This window comes from Ailuropoda melanoleuca, chromosome 9 (assembly GCF_002007445.2).
Source record: "Ailuropoda melanoleuca isolate Jingjing chromosome 9, ASM200744v2, whole genome shotgun sequence".
Classification (NCBI taxonomy): Eukaryota; Metazoa; Chordata; class Mammalia; order Carnivora; family Ursidae; genus Ailuropoda; species Ailuropoda melanoleuca.
This window is the reverse complement of record NC_048226.1, coordinates 56,371,619-56,392,129: the sequence shown is the minus strand read 5'-3', so window position 1 is coordinate 56,392,129 and position 20,511 is coordinate 56,371,619. Positions and strand designations below refer to the sequence as shown.

The 20,511-nt window shown below is 35.4% G+C and overlaps 1 protein-coding gene across 3 annotated transcripts in view; it reads right to left on the bottom strand.

Annotated features, from left to right (window-relative positions):
- CPNE3 (copine 3) overlaps positions 1 to 20,511 on the bottom strand; it is a 60,217-nt gene that overhangs the window by 24,564 nt on the left and 15,142 nt on the right. For all 3 annotated transcript variants that reach the window (XR_004627836.1, XM_002916903.4, XM_034668278.1), the window contains exons 2-9: positions 20,285 to 20,422; positions 19,830 to 20,009; positions 17,945 to 18,019; positions 16,490 to 16,561; positions 10,770 to 10,853; positions 8,392 to 8,481; positions 3,764 to 3,862; positions 639 to 725 (exon numbers count right to left, since the gene is read on the bottom strand). Coding sequence is in view for 2 of the 3 variants with exons in the window: in XM_002916903.4 (XP_002916949.2) it covers positions 639 to 725; positions 3,764 to 3,862; positions 8,392 to 8,481; positions 10,770 to 10,853; positions 16,490 to 16,561; positions 17,945 to 18,019; positions 19,830 to 20,009; positions 20,285 to 20,416 (819 nt within the window). In the remaining variant the exon portion in view is untranslated. The remainder of the gene's footprint in view (positions 1 to 638; positions 726 to 3,763; positions 3,863 to 8,391; positions 8,482 to 10,769; positions 10,854 to 16,489; positions 16,562 to 17,944; positions 18,020 to 19,829; positions 20,010 to 20,284; positions 20,423 to 20,511) is intronic.

The window sequence follows — 20,511 nt, the reverse complement described above, 5'->3', positions numbered from 1 at the left end:
AACCCAAATTGGGGCTCGATCTCATGACCTGAGCTGAAATCAAGAGTTGGACACTCAACTGACTGAACCACCCAGGTGCCCCTAAGATTAGAATATTAATGGCCAAAGATGAAATACACTCACTTTAAGTTTTAAGAAACTAATAATGAGTCTAATATGTTGAGAGCTTGATAATAATCAAGATTTAAACAAAACAAAACAAAACAAAAAAACCCACTCATTTGTTGTAAGAAATCTCTTGAATTTTTCCCTCTATTTATAATATCTCAACTTGAAATTATGACCAGGATAGATGCACTGAGTCAGATCATTTCCACTAATACCCTGGGAAAATACCATGATGTTTCACATTTCCTATAATAAGGAAAAAACTTTAATATTCTTTGTCTTTTGCCAAAAAGTTGTCAAACCTTTGAAGCAAAGTTACTTGAAAGATTTCTTTACTATTTCCACTCTCATCTTTTCCCTAAGGGTGTCCAGATGATCATATGATTTTCAACTGCCCAAAATTCAATTCACATTTCCTAAGATAAGGAAAAACTTAAATATTCTTTGTCTGTTTGTTTAATTTATACCATACTGAAAAAAGAACTTGAAATGTGATCTCCTTATACTATAAATGGTTAACATCAACTAACCTCACACTGTTTCACACTGATAACACCTGAATTCTTGTAGCTTTTCTTCTTTTGCCTCTTTTTTTCATTTATGCATTCAAATTCCACCTGTAGGAAGAAAAGACAAAATATTAATTCTTAGTAGTGATATAAAAAATGCCAATGTTGGGGCGCCTGGGTGGCTCAGTCAGTTAAGTGTCTGCCTTTGGCTCAGGTCACCATCCCAGGGTCCTAGGATCAAGCGCAGCTGGGCTCGCTGCTCAGAGGGGAGCCTGCTTCTCCCTCCGCCCCTCCCCTGCTCATGCTTGTGTGTGTATGCACTCTCTCAAATAAACAAATAAAATCTTTTTTTAAATGTGATTTTTCTCTGGAATCAAACCACCTGTTGACGTCTGCTGCTTTTTACATAATAAAGTAAGTGAAATATTTACCACTGAAATTGGTAATGTGATTTTTCTCTTGGAATCAAACCACCTGTTGACGTCTGCTGCTTTTTACATAATAAAGTAAGTGAAATATTTACCACTGAAATTTTCAAAAGGCATTCCTAAGATTGTATACCTTTTAAAATAATTCCTAAGTATAGATTTTGCCTCTGTAGATGATTTCCTTGCAAATGCTCCAAGTAGCATTCTTTATTTTTTATAAGGGAAATAAAATATTACTCTTTCAGAAAGAACAAAAATATGCTGCTTAGAAAACAAGGAAAAAACCTACCATCAGAAAACAGAAATATATGGAGCCTAACTCTATGGTAAAATATGCAAAGATCATCTCTTTCCCCTGGGAATACTTTCAGGAATAGAACTAATATCTTACACCTTCTTTTCACTATAATTCCTTTCCCCAAACAGAAGGATCTTCTTTTCCACCTCCTTGGCTCAAGCCCTCTTCTATAACATCACCTACTATTTCAGTCTTCTATCTCCATTCATCTCTTTAAACTTAAACTTTAAACTTCTACAACCATATAAAATTTAGTTACATACTTTGTGTTATTCTCAATTGTTTCATCTCATTAATTTTGCTTCATACCTAAGATACAATCACCTCCAAATTATACCTTCAGATTTTCTCTATCTTGATACTCAATGAACACTTGATGAGACACCTTTTCTGATTAATAGGAAGTAACTTATATACTTCAGACAGTCGTTGCTAATTTCCTAAGAATCAAACATTAAAAGGTACAATAGATACAATGATAAAAAACAAAATTATGTTAAACAAATTCTTTGATAGTTCAGGATCCTGCCAGAGTCTCAGTCATCATCAAAAATATTAGCTATTGAATATTTGAGATGTGGGAAAGCCCTAAAGAGAATTTTCATTAGTAAAAGTCTGTGTTACTTCATTTCATTTATTCCCACTTCTACAGAGCGTCTACCAAGTGGCAGGCACTGTTCTAGGCACAGAGATGATAAGATATGGCCCTGCCTTTGGAAAACAAGAGGGGGTAAAGATCATCACTGCAGCAACATTCAAAGCCCCATTCTGTTGTGGTGAAGGGAAGGACCAAGATAGCTGGATTTAGAAAAACTCTACATGACCCATTAAGTATTATAGAGTTACTTGTTCATTCATAATCTTCTAAAAGCAGGTCATTTACCGATTCTGCAAGATAGTGACAAAGTGAAATTACTAAAACAGCAGTCCAGACGACTCCTCATATTTAGTTCTTTTAGATTGTTTTATTTTAACTGTTCAGATTTTTAGCATTTTCCATTAGTTCTGCTTTTTTAAAAAAATTCTTTAAGTAGGACAGTAACAGCTGAATTTTGCTATTTTATTTCAAAAACTCTTAATTCAAAGCTAATTCAATTTTTGCACTTAAACCATTAGATAAGATTTTAAAAGCCTTCCCTACTTCACACAAGCATTTCTGTACAGGCTACTTCTAGTACCTGTCCTTTGTGACCAGGGAGTAGGGACAGGGCTATAGATCTCTATGTGACCTACTGAAAATTCTATTCTCATTATGTTTGTTTAAAACCCATTTCTCCCCGCTGGTTAAACCTAATGGCTCATAAGTGTTATTTATTTATTTAGTATTTAAATTTTGATCTAAAACTATCAGTATCTTCTCTTAAATTACCTCACTTAAATGACTAGGTAAAAAAGACCTCACCTAACCATAACCTCTTACTTCTTAAACCCCATGTTTGTGTTTTCAAAAGCAAAGGCCATATACATGAACATTATGCATATTCACTAAGCATGTAATAAGCAATTCATATTATTCTGTTACAAAGAGAATTAACAGCTAATCTCATTCAAACTAGAAAGGAAAAAAGATGGGAGCAATTGATAAGTTTTACTCATAAAAGGCTCGGAAATAGTTTTTAGCCACCTAGGTTTTATTTTTTTAATTTATTTTTTAAAGTATTTTTTTTTTAAAGATTTTTATTTATTTATTTGACAGAGAGAGAGACAGCCAGAGAGAGAGGGAACACAGGCAGGGGGAGTGGGAGAGGAAGAAGCAGGCTCCCAGCAGAGGAGCCCGATATGGGGCTCGATCCCAGGACTCGGGGATCATGCCCTGAGCCGAAGGCAGACGCTTAACGACTAAGCCACCCAGGTGCCCCATAGCCACCTAGGTTTTAGAGACAGAAAAGTTTCAGAAGCACTCTTAGAAATATGTTGGGATGCTAAATAATAAACTGAATGTAGTAAAGGCACATGAATGATCTTAACAAAATTAGTACCTTTAGATGGAGGCTTAATATTATATAATTTGAAATACCATAAGTATGGTTTTATCCTTTCCTTTGGTGAAGGAGAGAAGAGCCAGAGGCAGACTGTACATTTATGTACATAGTTCAAGCCCAGATATTTACCTAGTGTTATAGAACTTAATTATTATGACCAAAGAAATGCCAAGTGCTTTAAAACTAGGGATTTTCAATCAAACCATATATGTTTTCTGAAGCTAAAGGAAACCAAACCTCTAATTATAAATGTAAACTTATATCCCCAAGTATGGATTTTGGATCATCCAATTACTACACATATAAGATCCACAGATTTCAGAACATTTTGTAACATAAAGACATGGAAAACTGTTTGCTATACCAAGAAAAAAAAATGAAATAATAAATACATGACCAAACAGTAAAGTACATTCAAGTGACAAAGATTCAACTTACAGGTGAATTTCTGGAGGCTTCTTTCAGCTTTGTCATGGTGGTTTGAAATGTTCCAATGAGATCATGTGACCCATCATTATCATAATCATAGCACTCTACCTAGAATTAAGTATCATAAAAATATGTAAAAATCAACATCATTTTGTTTAAAAGGATTGACTGCAATAAATGGGACTTACCAAGAAGTGTCCTATTAATTAAAATAAGTGAAAATGTTTAATAGGAGAAGTAGGAACTAACTTCCTAGAGGACTAATACTGAAACACTTTCAAACCTCAGCTATCCTTGGGATGGGGCTCTAGGATAGATCACAAGCGGATGAAAAATACAAATACAGTTTAAATTTCACATTAAGCAGTTTCCACTTCATCTATCATGCCTTTTATAAGAGATGATAAAATCAAAATGGAATTACACCTTCTTTCTCACCCCACTTCTTTACTTCGTTATCACTATACAATGACTAAAAGCCATCATCTGCAGGAAGAAAGGAAGTCAGTATCCTAGACAACTAAAACTTGTATAATTAAATCCTAGATGATTTAGAAATATGGCAAATGTATTTCATTAGCTGCAATCTGGTAAGGCTAGGCTTGTATTCAGAGTTAGACATGATGAAGTCAGATTTGCACCCTTCTGATAATCACAACTCTTACAATGAAAAAGAAAATTTGAGGAAAGGAGTACTTAATCCACTGAGGAAATATCTGGACTGGTCGTTTTAACTCTATTTCCATGTAAGAGAGGGTTTCTAATTCTATTCCTATCTTTGGGTCTCACCCAATGCTTGTTCTCTCTTAAAGCAGATAGAAAAGAGCTGAGAGTACTTGATGTGCATATAGTTTTGTGCCAAGTTGACAGTGTAGCCAGAGGGTAAATATTCACAAGAATACCTGATTATTCAGTGCACTGAGAATATTAAGGTGGTGTGAACTGTTAGCAAACAGAGGTGTTCATTGTGATCATCGAACAACCAATGCCTTTATAGTGCTTTGTAATTTCAGAACAGATTATCTCATTTCCATATTTATTATGTGCACTGCACACATTATCTACAGAGGCTTGTGAAGTAGACAAAGGAATTAAATAGTGTTAGAAGATGATGTTTTATTTGGTAACCAAAATAGGTAAAATAAAGCTGTGCTAACGACACTTTTGAATTCTTCTAGAGATTTAAAATAAAAGCCTGTAACTGAGAGTATTTGCCAAGACAGTATCCTTTACAAAGTTATATTAATTGCCAACTAAAAATGCTTAGGATTTATGTGTTCACCCAGAAAAGTGATTTATTTTCTTCTCGGTTCTATGAGAAGTGAACTGTGTGCCTATCATAACAGGAAGTATTTCATCCCTTACTAATATTTTCATTATTATTCCAGGGAGACTAAAAATCAATCAATTGGGGCGCCTGGGTGGCACAGCGGTTAAGCGTCTGCCTTCGGCTCAGGGCGTGATCCCGGTGTTGTGGGATCGAGCCCCACATCAGGCTCCTCCGCTATGAGCCTGCTTCTTTCTCTCCCACTCCCCCTGCTTGTGTTCCTTCTCTCGCTGGCTGTCTCTATCTCTGTCGAATAAATAAATAAAATCTTTAAATAAATAAATAAATAAATAAATAAATAAATAAAAATCAATCAATAAAGACAAGGTCTAGAATTGCAAATTCGAGTAACTATAAAGGGCTTTTATTTGTTATAAACAGTTTGGTCACTGACCAATTATGACAGTTTGATTCTTGCCTTCCATATCTGATAGTTAATTTTTATTTATTTACTTATTTATTTATTTTTTAAGATTTTATTTATTTATTTGACAGAGAGAGAGAGAGAGACAGCCAGCGAGAGAGGGAACATAGGCAGGGGGAGTGGGAGAGGAAGAAGCAGGCTCCCAGCGGAGGAGCCTGATGTGGGGCTCGATCCCAGAACTCCAGGATCACACCCTGAGCTGAAGGCAGATGCTTAACGACTGAGCCACCCAGGCACCCCTGATAGTTAATTTTTAAACAAAAGTCCCTTTATCTGACTCTTCAAACTGTGAGAGAAAATGAAAATTAATGATCTTAATAATTTTTTTCCAGAGAAAGTAAAATTAAGATGAAGACAAAAGCAATCTTAATATTTTCATGATTTCACTTTTAAATAGATCTTTTAATTATGGAAAATAGAACTTGATTTATTTATTTATTTATTTATTTATTTATTTTTAAGTAAGCTCTGTATCCAACGTGGGGCTTGAACTCACCACCCTGGGATCAAGAGTAACATGCTCTACCGAATGAGCCAGCCAGGTGCCCCAGAACTTTGCATTTTAGATTTGCATTCAGGAAACTCCAACTTCTATCTAAGACAAGATCAAGCTTCGATAAGGCCAATTTTTTTTTTTTTAAAGATTTTTTATTTATTTATTCGACAGAGATAGAGACAGCCAGTGAGAGAGGGAACACAAGCAGGGGGAGTGGGAGAGGAAGAAGCAGGCTCACAGCGGANCAGCCAGGTGCCCCAGAACTTTGCATTTTAGATTTGCATTCAGGAAACTCCAACTTCTATCTAAGACAAGATCAAGCTTCGATAAGGCCAATTTTATTTTTTAAAAAGCATATGAACACCTAAAACTCTTCATGTGGCTAGACTGCCTGAGACTTCAGGAAACGTAAAAAGATTTTTAAGTTAGAATTTCTGCTATCTCACTAGGAAAAACTCACTGTTGCCCCATTGAAGGCAAACGTTTGGTGCTAAAGAGAGATGTGACATTTATAATGCTGGCCTATGTTCAGATACAGTTTGAGGTAAATGATGTAATGATTTGGGTCATTTAATTTCTCTTCTCAAAAGTTCAAAAACTAGTACTATTGGGTATCAGCAGTGCTTGTGACATTGAAATATATGCATACATACATATGCAAATATGTATATATGTACAAGAATGCACACACCACACAATACTACATTCACTAAGGCATTCCCATTTTAGGCAAAGTGGCAGCATGCATGATTATTTCTTTTACTCGATCTTATGAGAATAATAATACATGCTGGAGTGATAACACTGGCACATTCACACAGCAGCAAAGAAACTATCAATGATTCTGACTCTATCCTCTGCTCTAAAACTCTTTACCACACCTCTAAACGATTTCCAAACACCAAGAGAATCACAGATGTATGACTTTGTGATATTGCAAAGAAATACAGCACTAAAGAAATAAAGACAGTCATGATGTGGCAAACCAAGTTGTGTATAGTTAAAACAAACTGAGAAAGTTTTAAGAACGGAAGACATTCATCAGACAAAGCTCAGAAAATCAGTTTACTTACTATAATAAAATAGCCCTGTAAGCATGCCACTGTGTGCAAAAAAAGTTTAAAAAACATTGTTTCATGGTTAACATATTATTACAAGCAATCAGTTATGGTTTAGGCATTTCTTTTCCCCAACCTTTCCTGTTTCTCACATCTAATAAAGTTTCAACTTATTATTTTTAATGTGAAAAGCAAAAGTTCTAGATTTAGTATAACAATAGAAAGTAATTTTTAAAACTACTGTTCTACTATTTATTTTTTACCTAAATCTTCACTGCTGTTTGAAATACCCCATAAATTGTACTTATATTGATTTTTAAAGTTCTCTGCCAACTGAGGACAAATATTTTTGGATTTAAGGATGGACGCCATTTTCAATGTAACAGCATCTGTGCTATGTATAATGGTTTACAAAACTTTCACTTTCATTAATTTAATCCTTCCCTTTTTTGTAATATAGACATTATTTTCTCTATTGTATAAGTGAAGAAGTTTGATGACCTGCCCAAGATCCTTTATCTGGTTGAAAGCCCAAGTCAAGACTTGGACTATAGCCTGACACGAAATCCTGTGCTCCGTGCCATCACCTTTCCTGTTTTTACTGTATTCATTACCAAAGGAAAAACAAAATAAAACAAAACAAACCCCACTTCAGTTTGCTGACAACTAAACACAAGAAGAGGCTTCTATCTGGGATCTTATGTAAAGAGACTCTAGTATAATGTGTCTTAAAAATAATATTTTCTAATAATTGGCTATAAATTAAAACATTCAAAAAAATTCTTAGATGCCTGCTATTTCCTATTCCCACTCTGTTTTCCTAATACTTTATACTAAAGCCATCTAGAAGTTTTCAATGAATAATATCTTGCTCTGAAAATAAGCAATGGAAAATGCCACCATTGTTTTCCTCTGCTGCTGAGTGTAGAAGGAAGCTCTGGGTTTTTAGTCAAAGTAACATCTGCTTTTACCTGCAAGGGATGCACCAAAGACAAAGAGGGCAGTTAAAGGTTCCTATTTGCAGAGCAAAAGAATCTTATTAAAAGGAGGAAAGATTCAAATTGGACATTTTATTTTTAAAAATGAAGAGTAAAATAAAAATCACAGTGTTTGATTAAGCATTAGGCCAACAGATCAGTTAAATGTGTCCACCCTTTCAAGCTGACCATTTACTTACCAGAGACATTTCTATTTTAATATTCCTAAATACAAATAAAATTCAGTCCTTACAGGCATCTATTAGATATTTACTTCTATTAAATACTATCTAATCAACTAGTTTTATATAAGATATATGTGTGTATATATAACATATATATAACTTTAAATTACCTTGATAGTTTTGTCCATATCTCCATAGCACAGGGAGTTAAGAGAGATTTTAAAAGGCCTCCAAACAGGATTCAAGTTATTTTTAATAACCTGTAAAATGAAGATTTCAAAGACTCGTTAGAAAAACATTCAGGGAGGCGGCGGGATGGGCTAGCCCAGTGATGGGTATTAAGGAGGGCAAGTATTGCATGGAGCACTGGGTTATATGTAAACAATGAATCATGGAACACTACATCAAAAACTAATGATGTACTGTATGGTGAATAACATACAATAAAAAAATAATTAAAAAATTAAAGAAAAAAGAAAAACGTTCAGTTCATTAACTTTTGCTCTTCCTTTTCCTAGATTCTTGCTACATTCTCATCAATCATCCTTCACCTTTTCACCCAATCAACTTTTTCAATGAAAAACTACCTAGGACAATATTATACAAATGTTAGAAGGAAAATGTGATAGATACATTCTGAGAAAAGAAAAGAAACTTGGAAAATATATTTCACCCATTACAAGGTACACTTAGAAACTACAGACTTTTGCAGATTTTGTCAGAAACCAGGGTTTTCATTGCAGGACACAGAAGACTCAAATTTGGAATAAGAAAGAATGAGAAAGAACCTTGCTGGGTTGGACTTTGAATTGAAGAAAGAGTCTAAATTCATGATTTAAAATTTTTGTAAATATACATACACATAATAAACATATACGCAAATACACGTTTCCCAGCTATGTCCATTGAAAAGGTGTAAATGAAATGACATCTCGGTAGCAATGAGTATATCTAGCACTACTCTCTTAAAGGAATAGGGTTCCAAGAGAAAGGGCTTATTCCAGACCTGAGACAGAGTGAGCATCAGGTGACCTGAGAATATACTTTAATATAAAGTAAAAGAATGAGGGCACCTGGCTGGCTCAGTCAAAGGAGCATAAGACTCTTGATCTCGGGGTCATGAATTTAAGCCCCATGTTTGGTGTAGAGATTACTTAAAAGGTAAATAAATAAACTTAAAAAATAAATAAATAAATAAATAAATAAATAAATAAAGGAATGCTTAAAGACTAACGGGGTTATGTTAAAAGAACCCAGAAGACTTTTGAATCTCCCTTGTAAAATCTGGATTAATTTGAACAGCAAAAAAACTGACAGTAATGAATTATAACACAATGAATACACTGTGTTATAATAGTCATGAGTCTACGATGATACTAAAAATAAAAAAGTTAGAGAACAGATGAAAGAGGAGTATCTGCTAATATATGTAAAGGGATGAAAGATAGAGAAAAAAAATCACTATTTTATAGCCCCTAATACAAAAATTGACTTAGGTATAGATCGTCAATAGACAAGGGATATGCTAAAGAACAGTTTAATCACACAGTCTCAAAGTATCACACCACAGATCACGTATTAATTACAAAGGGAAAAAAATGGGACTTTATCATGGCAAGATCTAGCGGTCACCAGCTTAACCAAGTAGACAAGTTTGGCAACATCAGTAGTGGACAGCTTGATACCATGGGTCCTCTGATGATACAGAGCAAGGTTCACACACAATGTTCTTGATGGAATTGTTTGATTTGGATATAATTGGAAGGAAACAGAAGACTCAGAATGTTAGACATACTGGTTTTGATTCTTCAGGAGATTCGATGGCATGAAAATATAAGGCAGGTAGGGAGAAGAATCTTACATATTGGGAACATAGGAACCAAATGCTAAATGTGAACCTTGAATTGATCCTGAACAAAAATATGTGGAGATATATCTCCATACATACATATGTGTATATAGCTATGTATATGTGTATATGTGTGTGTGTGTGTATAAACATGTGTGCGACAACAGGGGAAATCTAAATTTAAATGATATTTGGAGCGATATAAATTTTGAGTCCTAAATTAAACTTTCAGGTGTGATTGTATAGGAGAATGCCCTTGTTCTTAAGAAATACCTGCTGTACTATTAAGGTGAAAAGTCATGATGTCTGCAGCCTACATTAAAATGGTTTTGCAAATGGGAAGTATATGTGTGCATGTCTGTGTGTGTGTGTGTGTGTGTGTGTGTGTGTGTGTGTGTGAGAAAGAACACACATGCAGATATGACCAGTTGGTAAATCTCAGCGAAGGATACACAGGTATACATTTTAGTGCTTTTTACAGGGTTTTAAATTTTTCAAAATAAAAATTTTACTAATAGTTCAGCATGGTAGCACCTCCACATGAAAAGAAAAAAAAATGAGTATGTTGAGCTTGTGTTTCTGGCTATATTATGTCTGAACTCAGTTTGATATTTTTATAAATACATAATTTTTTAAAATTTAGATTACTACAATTCCAACGGAAACCCCAACTCTACTTTTTCAAATTCAGATATTCACCTCTGTTCGATGAACCATTAGCCAGTTTCCATCAGATGTCTGCTTGTGGAATTCCAGGTATGGATCTGACTTTCCAAATAGATCCTACATTTTAAAAAAGTCAATTATTCTCCTCTGAAACCATGTGAAACCACACTTGTACATATTACATATTAGCAATACCTGAAGTCTTATTCCATAGTACAGATATATACAGTACAGTAGTAAATACAAATCCCATCACCTTCCTCACAAACTTACAAACTTGCTGATGCCTACAAGGAGGGCTATTAAGGACTTTGTGATAAGTGCTCATAATACTATGTATCACACCTTCACTTCTCAAAAAAAAATGAGAACATGGCTTTAAAATACAGTGAACAATAGAACCCATAATCAATAAAATATGTTTTGGGCTTGTTTTCATTATTAACAGTATTCATCCACATAGCACTGAACAGTTTTATATAAATGACATCCCAAACATTAGTCATACTGACTCCATGAGGAACAGAGCAGTTATCAGCAATAAAATGGATTCAGAGAGGTGAAATGACTTTGGCAAGACCACACATCTAATGAATTCATGGATCTGAGTCTTGACTTTATATCTTATCCTTCTATGTCCAATACTTTTCCACCAATTCCACACATTTCTTTACACACACAAGGGAGTAGAGGGAAATATATGAAGTGCATAACAGAATTATTTCAAGGGTATAAGTACATCTTCTTTTTCCTCTGTAATTTACCGCAGCACCCCTGTATAATGCTGAACCACACTGAGTGCTCAAAAATACCCTATCACCATCCTCAACACAAACACACACATATATGCACATACACACACACACACACACACAAATACATACACACATATACAGAGATAAAATTCTGGAATAATGACCAAATCACTTCCAGAGGTCAAACTCAAGTAGTGAGATTATAAATTATTTTGTCTTCTCATTTTTGTTTGCCTTTATTTTGAAATTTTCATACTCCTTAGAATATACTACTTATTATTTGTCAAAGTGAGAAGAAACCTATTATTTCCACAGTAATATATGCAGCTATGTACCTGAATTAAAGATTTTTTGAGTCCTAAATTAAACTCAGTATTAAATTAAGAACTAAGATAATGTTATCTCTCTCCTCAGCAGTTCAGTGTTAAGCAAGTAATATATTTAGTACAGTCAAAAATATAAATATGGTGTGTGTGTGGGGGGGAAGCACCTGGGTGGCTCAGTTGGTTAAGCATCTGACTTCGGCCCAAATCATGATCTCAGGGTCCTGGGAGGGAGCCCCATGTCAGGCTCCCCACTCAGTGGGAGTCTGCTTCTCCCTCTCCCTCTGCCCCTCCTCCTTTTTATGCTCTCCCTCTCTCTCTCAAATAAACAAATAAAATATTTTTAAAAATATATAAACACAGGGGTGCCTGGTGGGCTTAGTCAGAAGAGCATGTGACTCTTGATATTGGGTCATGAGTTTGAGCCCCACTTGGATATAGAGATTACTTAAGTAAGTAAATTTTTTAAAATATAGATGTATATACAAACACAAAGGCTATGCATAACTTTAAAAAAATTTTTTTAAAGATTTTATTTATTTATTTATTTGAGAGAGAGAGCGCGCAAAAGGAGAAGGAGAAGCAGACTCCCTGCTGAGCAGAGAGCCCAACTTGGGGCTCGATCCCAGAACGCTGAGATCACAACCTAAGCCGAAGGCAGACCCTTAACTGATGGAGCCACCCAACCACCCCAGAATTTTTAAAATTTAACTTTATCTACTAAGAAGAATCTTAAGAATCAATGTAATAGGGGCGCCTGGGTGGCGCAGTCGTTAAGCATCTGCCTTCGGCTCAGGGCGTGATCCTGGATTCCTGGGATCGAGCCCCACATCAGGCTCCTCCGCTAGGAGCCTGCTTCTTCCTCTCCCACTTCCCCTGCTTGTGCTCCCTCTCTCACTCGCTGTCTCTCTCTGTCAAATAAATAAATAAAATATTTTTAAAAAAAAAGAATCAATGTAATAAACCTCTCTATAAACCAATTTATAAAACTAATGGCAGCACTTTACACAGAGAAGTTAACTTTCTAAAAACACCCAATGTACCCTGTCTGAACTATCTTAGAAATAAATCTATGAGAAAGACAGAATATCATTATTACCATTTTGAAGGTCAGACAACAAACCTTTGAAAGTTCATTAAGATGCCAGTAGCAGAACTAAAGTAAGAATTAAAAGTTCCTGACTCAGGCCTCCAGAACATGTTAAGTGAAAAAAGCAAGGTGGAGAAAAGTGTACATATGCATATCTAGAGCATATATATATATATATATATATATATATATATATGTCTGAAAGCGTATGTATGGGGGCACGTGGGTGGCTCAGTCAGTTAAGCAACAGACTCTCGCTTTCAGCTCAGGTCATGATGTCAGGGTTGTGAGACAGAGCCCCAAGTCGGGCTCCCCACTGAGCGGAGCCTGCCTAAGATTCTCTCTCTGCATCCACCCTGCACACTCCCCGCCCCCACTCGCACGTGCACGCACGCACACACATGTGCTCTCACTCTCGCTCACTTAAAAAAACCCAAAAAAAACTGTATGTATGTAGTATGCTACAGTAACCAAAGGGCTGTGGGTGGAGAACATAAATACGAATACATACATATCTATCTATATAAATATATCAATATACACACACATATACATATGTGGATTACACAGAGACATACAAATACACACACAAACATACACACACACAAACCTCAGTTTTTTTTTTAGGAAATTGAAAAATTAAACCGTAAAATATAAATTTTATTTTTTTCATAAAATATAAATTTTAGGGGCGCCTGGGTGGCACAGCAGTTAAGCGTCTGCCTTCGGCTCAGCGTGATCCCAGCATTATGGGATCGAGCCCCACATCAGGCTCTTCTGCTATGAGCCTGCTTCTTTCTTTCCTACTCCCCCTGCTTGTGTTCCCTCTCTCGCTGGCAGTCTCTATCTCTGCTGAATGAATAAATAAAATCTTTAAAAAATATATATATAAATTTTAAAACATTATTACCTACAGGGAGAAAGGAAGAAAAAAGAGTGGAAAGGGAAAGAGGCTAAATTTCTTGAATATATCTTGTTTTATAGATTTGGCTTTGGAACCATATAAATCTTTTACATAATTATAAAACAGTTAAATTTTTAAAAATTGAGAACAATCCCTAAATATCCAAAGTAAAATTCAAATATGTCATTGTAATAGAATCATAACTAAAAGATTTCTTTAAAACACAAGAATTTAAATATAGAACCCAAGTAGAATATATAAGCCAAAAGACAAAATGAATTTCAAAGAGGGGTGCCTAGCTAGCATGTGACTCTCGATCTCAGGTTAGTGAGTTCAAGCCCCACACTGGGTGTAGAGATTACATAAATGAATAAATACAGCTAAAGAAAAAAAAAAGAATTTCCAAGAAAGCTCTATCTGTTTTCAGTAAAAATATTGTTAATTATAATATGGATATTTTTATTCTGAAAGTATTAGATATTATAAAAGACAAAACAGATAAGCAATTACGTTAACATCCCTAAGAACCGAGATTTTCAGCATAACAGAAGGGAGGTATAAATATAGAATTAAAGAAGTAAGGCCCTGTAATTCTATACCTGAACTGGAAATAGTTGTATCAATTATGATTTAGTTTTTCTTTAAAAAAAAAAAAAACCAGAACAGTCTTTCCTCTAATTGTCTACTCAAAAGCCTTAGAAACAGTAAGTGGCAATAATCGACAATAAGCACCCCTAGCACCAGACTGGTCTCTAAATAACAATTTCCACTAAAATACAATCAGGCTCTTTTTAATCTGCCAGGCTGGGGCAGAAATTAGATAAAATAAGCTGGAAAATCTTGTAATGCCACAGAGCAAGGAAGCTATCCAAAGACTCCTGGAGATACGCCAACTGATTTCAGGAACAAACTTAAAGAGGTTCCCAAAGCCCAAAGTTAAGATAATTTAAGTAACAGTAAGAGTTCACTGATAAAAAGTTCATAGCAATACTAGAAATAAAAAACAACAAACAAAAACAAAAACAAAAAACCCCTCATTGTCACATTTAGTGGATAATAGGGAACCAACTTATTCTGTGAAATGGTATATATGAAGGAAAAAAATCAAACATTTTAATTTGCTTCCTGTACAATCATACCTCAGAATACATAAATATCTAATGTGGGTAGGAATACTTTGCTTTATAGAAGTATCCTCATTAATAAATGAAGAAGCAATGATAGTGTGAGAATCTCACTATTTAACAGACTCTTAATAAAATAACATACCTAGGTATGTTAGTATAGTAGTATACTATAATTATAGTAGTATAATTATCATCCATGTCCACTGACGTCCCAAAAAGACAGAACTCAACAATGTGAGCCTCTGATGGAATCACATGCCACCACCTACGAAACTGCTAACCAACAATTTAAAATACCATCAGATCAGTCCTCTAGATTAAGTTACCAGCTTATAGAAATCAGGAAATAAAGGTGGAGAGAGGAACATTTTAAAAGACACCACAAGTATTTAATCAGCTATACGCAGTGTTACAACTTCTAGAGAATAAAGAAGTCCATTTCTTTGTTGAATAAGTTCCCTGATGGACGGGTGGATGGATGGGATGAAGGGAGGAAATGAGAGGGAGTAAAGGAGAGAGGGAGGAAGGAAGTTAAAAAAAAGGGGGGGAATTTATGGATTAAAAAAAGACTTGAGGGGCGCCTGGGTGGCACAGCGGTTAAGCGTCTGCCTTCGGCTCAGGGCGTGATCCCGGCATTATGGGATCGAGCCCCACATCAGGCTCCTCCGCTATGAGCCTGCTTCTTCCTCTCCCACTCCCCTTGCTTGTGTTCCCTCTCTTGCTGGCTGTCTCTATCTCTGTCAAATAAATAAATAAAATCTTTAAAAAAATAAATAAATAAAAATAAAATAAAAAATAAAAAAGACTTGAAACATACCAACCAATTACACTGTTAAACGAATCTTTAGAGATACTCCAAAATATTTACAGATGAAATGACATGATGTCTGGGAGGAGAGAAGGTAAATAAGGGTGGAGATGAAACATAAAATTTGACATGAGTTATAAGTGTTGAAGATGGATGATAGGGACATGCAGGGTTTTTTAAAGACTATTCTATTTTTGTATGTTTAAATTTTTCCAAAATAAAAATAGTCCCCGGCTACTAATCTGTTTGCAAATTGAATTGTAGGTAAATGTAAATGATAAGAAAAATATTGATTGGTTTATGTGATTAAGTACAAAAATCATTCGAAGAATTATTCTAATTCATGCTATATACTAAGTTGTTGTGTTATTACGTACTGAACTCATTCTTCATTAAAAATAAACATTGACTTCTGAAGGCAAAGAGGAAAATCCAATAGAGCATGGAATTTCTGCTTCTTTCCTTAAGGTAATCCAACAACACTCTCTCGAATGCCTTTTACAATAACATTAATGCTCTTAATAACTCCTCTTTTAAGCCAGACAAGACTTTTGATAACATCTAGGGAAAGAGGTAAAAGAAAATGGCTTCCACATGGAAAAGCAGAATTTGGAAGTAACTGAATACTCTAAGCGATGCTCAGACAATAGAGTTCATAATACTAATTGCATTATTATTTTTTTCAAAAAGGAATCAATGTGAGGCAAAACACGATATCCTTGTGGAAATGCGCATCAACTACCCACCTTATTGTCGAGTTTTCTTGCCTCCATTTCAAACAAGACCACTCTGTTATCCTTTATTTCTTCAGCTGAAATCTATGAGGAGATAAGGTAAGTAAAAGACAATATGCTTCAGGGGTTCTGAAAAACTCAGAAGTACAGATTTATTCTGTTATCTGCTAATAGGTACTGTCTGTACTAATATAAGTGAATTTTTAAATCTTTGATAAGAAAACAGTTCCATTCAGAAAAATTTATCATTATTTCTTTCATGTGTATAAAATAAATATTTTCCCAAAATATGCCATATCTATATTATGCAACTTACTTTTTAAATGTCATTGCCCAAACTGGATCTTCCCCATTCCAGTGAAAAATCAAAGTCCTGGAAGACTGCATGACCCTACCTAAAGTGTGAGTAAATCATACCTAAAGAACACTTTAAGTTGACATATCAGATCAACATTTTTCATCCAATGTCACTGAAAAACTTATTCTACTTAAAAACAAATTACAGGCTATCATGATCCCAAGAGCAATAGAGCTAACTACTGTAATGTTCTGTCTCACAGAAGTCAACACCCCAAAGACATTTAACATTCTTATGCCTCAGGAGATTTAAACTAGAGCAAAACAGTTGCTTAGGGAAACATCCTGATGATGACAATAACCCTCAAACAGGAGGGAGCCAGTCTTTCCATTCCCAGAAAGAGCTAAAGTTAGAAACTATGAGGCAGTGATAACCTGGACAGAAACTCTAGAAGATAATTATTTTATCCTATTATTTAAAGATACTTATTTAAAGTGTGGCATTATGTAATTTGAAATCTAAAACGGTATAAAGCTTATATTCATTTGCCTTGGACCAGTAATTAACAATGGAAAAATCTGAGTGGGAGGATGGGCAGGAGAGCGCAAGCACAAAAAAGATGGTTAAGAGTTGAGAGATTCAGGGATGCCTGGCTGGCTCTCGGTCGGAAGAGCATGTGACTCTTGATCTCAGGGTCATGAGTTCGAGCCCCACGCTAGGTATAGAGATTATTTAAATAACTAAATAAAAACTTAAAAAAATAATATAAGATCCATTCGGAATGAAATCCATTATGCAGTTTCTGTCCTATTGGGGGAACTATGTTTGCTTTGTAGAGGGTCAAATTAATCCATTCAGATGGTTAAGTCGTTTCTCTCTAACTTGGGAATTTATACTTCCATGGGGAGAGGCAGGCATCACCAAGCTGCACCTGATTCCATGAGCAACTTAAAAGACTCAAAGAAGGAATTCCCACACTTCATTTTTCTCCTCCTTTTTGACCCAACACATTTCCCATTCGTGATCATTATAAGGCAAGTACAGATGAAAGGCAACATTCAGGATCAAATGATAAAGCATGTCTGTAGAGTATTTGTCTGATATGTACAGTTTCAGCATGTCCTATTATGCTAAATCTTTTCAGCAAAAGATAAATATCTTATTGTTACCGTAATGCTCCCTTTCCCCGCAGGTCTGCCATTTTTAAGCACCAGTGGTCGAGTTAGCTTCTTACTGGAAACAATCTGTTAAAATTGGAAAGTGATACAAAGAGCTATTTCACTTCAACATGTGAATTTTTAAGCTGAATGATTTCAAAAAGAGTTGAGTATAAAGCTGACTTAAAGTCATTAGAAATGGAAACATTAAGTCTATGCCTTAAAGATTCAGAGATTATAAAACACATCTACATATTTAAAACCCACTGGAAAAGATTTCCAAGGAGCCAGTCCTGGCAGATACAATCTCCCCAACCACTAGTTTCTTTAGCAATTACTTCAAAGTTTAACTTCCTCCCTGTAATGGAAAAAAAGGGGCAGGTTTCTTCACATACACTAATCACTGAGCTGAAAACCCTATAGGTAAGAGGTGGGCCTCAAATCACTCAATAAATGGGATTCAATTTTTCAACTGACACATGACTTGAATATATAAGCCCCACAAAATATCATTTCGATTAAAATAACATAGTATACCTAGGTACTCTCGAATAGATACGTCTATCAAATTCATTATAATTTAGCTACAGTATGATTTCTTTTCCAAAAAGCAATATTTGTTTAATTTTCTCTTTGATGCTATTCATCAAAGTTTTAGAAAACTGATCAGCTTCAGCTTCATATTGTCCTTGAGACAAAGGAAATACCAAGATCCCCAAACAATACACCGAAAATAAACAAACCTAAGCAATAATGTCACCCACTGAAAAACAATGACTCCTCCCTCTTGAGGCCTTCCCAGCTCTATTACAAATGGTCATGCTCTCTCTTAACCTTTTTTTTTATTATTTATTTGAGAGAGAGTGTGCACATGTGTGGGGGGAAGCAGAGGGAGTGGGATAAGCAGACTCCCCCCTGAGCAGGATCTCATGACCCTGAGATCACAACCTGAGCCAAAATTAAGAGTCTTACACTCAACCAACTGAGACACTTAGGCGCCCCATGATTTCTCTTTAGAAGTCAGACCCTGAGATAGAAGCGAAATGGTGAGCCTACAGACACACCTCTACCCTGATCAAATGTCACATAGGAAAGACTGATAATTAAGCACTATGGATGGATGGTGGTCAGTAAGGTAGAAGCAGTAGAGAGTACCAGGGTGAGCACAGGGTGGCGTTCCAAACTACTCCAGAGGGTCAAGGAGGCTTACTGGGGAGGAAGGCTTACACTGAGAGACCTAAGGTTGAGGGAGAGCAAGCCAGGTACAAGGACAGTGTTGGGCCACTGGGGATCTAGAGGGACCAGATGTTAGTTAGAACATCAGAGAAGTTGCTGTTACTTTGAAGGCATTTTTGACTTAAACATAAGAACAAAATTGTAGGGCCTCTTGGGTGGCTCAGTTGGTTAAGCCTCTGACTCTTGGTTTAGGCTCAGGTCATGATCTTAGAGTCCTAAGACTGAGCCCCTCCTGGAACTCTGCACTCAGTGCAAAGTCCGCTTGTCCCTCTCCCTCCCCATCTGCCTCTCTCTCTCTCAAATAAATAGGTAAATAAATTCTTTTTTAAAAAAATTTTAAAAAGAGCAAAATAGTATTGAAATCTGTAAATAGTACACAAAGCAGCTAGAGCAATGATATTACTTACTGAAATGTCAAATGAAACACCCCTAATTCAAAAGAATTAATGGGCTTTGCCAAAAACACACGGTCCCTGCCCTTATGAAAAACAAGATAAATTCTGTAATGTTCAAACCAAACATACTAATACATGAAACAGGTCTGTAAAGTGATTACATACTTTTCAACTCTAAAAAATTAAACTAATGAGCACTTATAAAAACTCCCAATTCTCTGGTTAAAATTTAGACACAATATATTGTAATAGCTAATTATACTCACTTGTCCAAGGGTACATTCAAATTCTCCTAAGAAGTCATCATCATTCAGCTGGATGGTTTTGTTGTCAATGTCATAAATCCCAAATTTCAATTTCTGAACCACTTCAAAGTAGTAATCAATAATAAATGTCTTGGAAAACGTGGGATTCAAGCAATTCTTAATCCTTTCTGTGCGATCAACCTAGACTCACCCCCAAAACAAAAAGTTTCTTCAGATCAAAGTGCACTTATATTTTAGCATCTTTATGTACTACAGGTAACTAAATATAAGCATAACAGATAGCTAAAGGAAGTTTCTATATGTAGGCGAAAAATTCCACAATCAAGGACAAACTTGCTCCAAAAAACTGCATTCACAGATGAGATGTTTTCATTATTTTTAACGGTTTTAATAAGCACTTCATGTTATCAAAAGAGCAAATCAGATTGCTTTTCACCTACAGTGTTTAACATTACCTCATACCACTGTTGACCACTCGTATTCAAAAATAACACACATAAAGGGTCCGACTTTGACCCTACATCCATATCCAAAAGATTGTCACAGGAAACATTCAGCTCCACCTTCGTAACACATTGGGCAGCCATCTTGAGCTGTGAGAAAACCAAGAAAATGAGGAAGCTAATGAAATGGTGTCTTTAAGAAGTACATACATTCCCAAAGAAATAGCTGAATTTTTAGG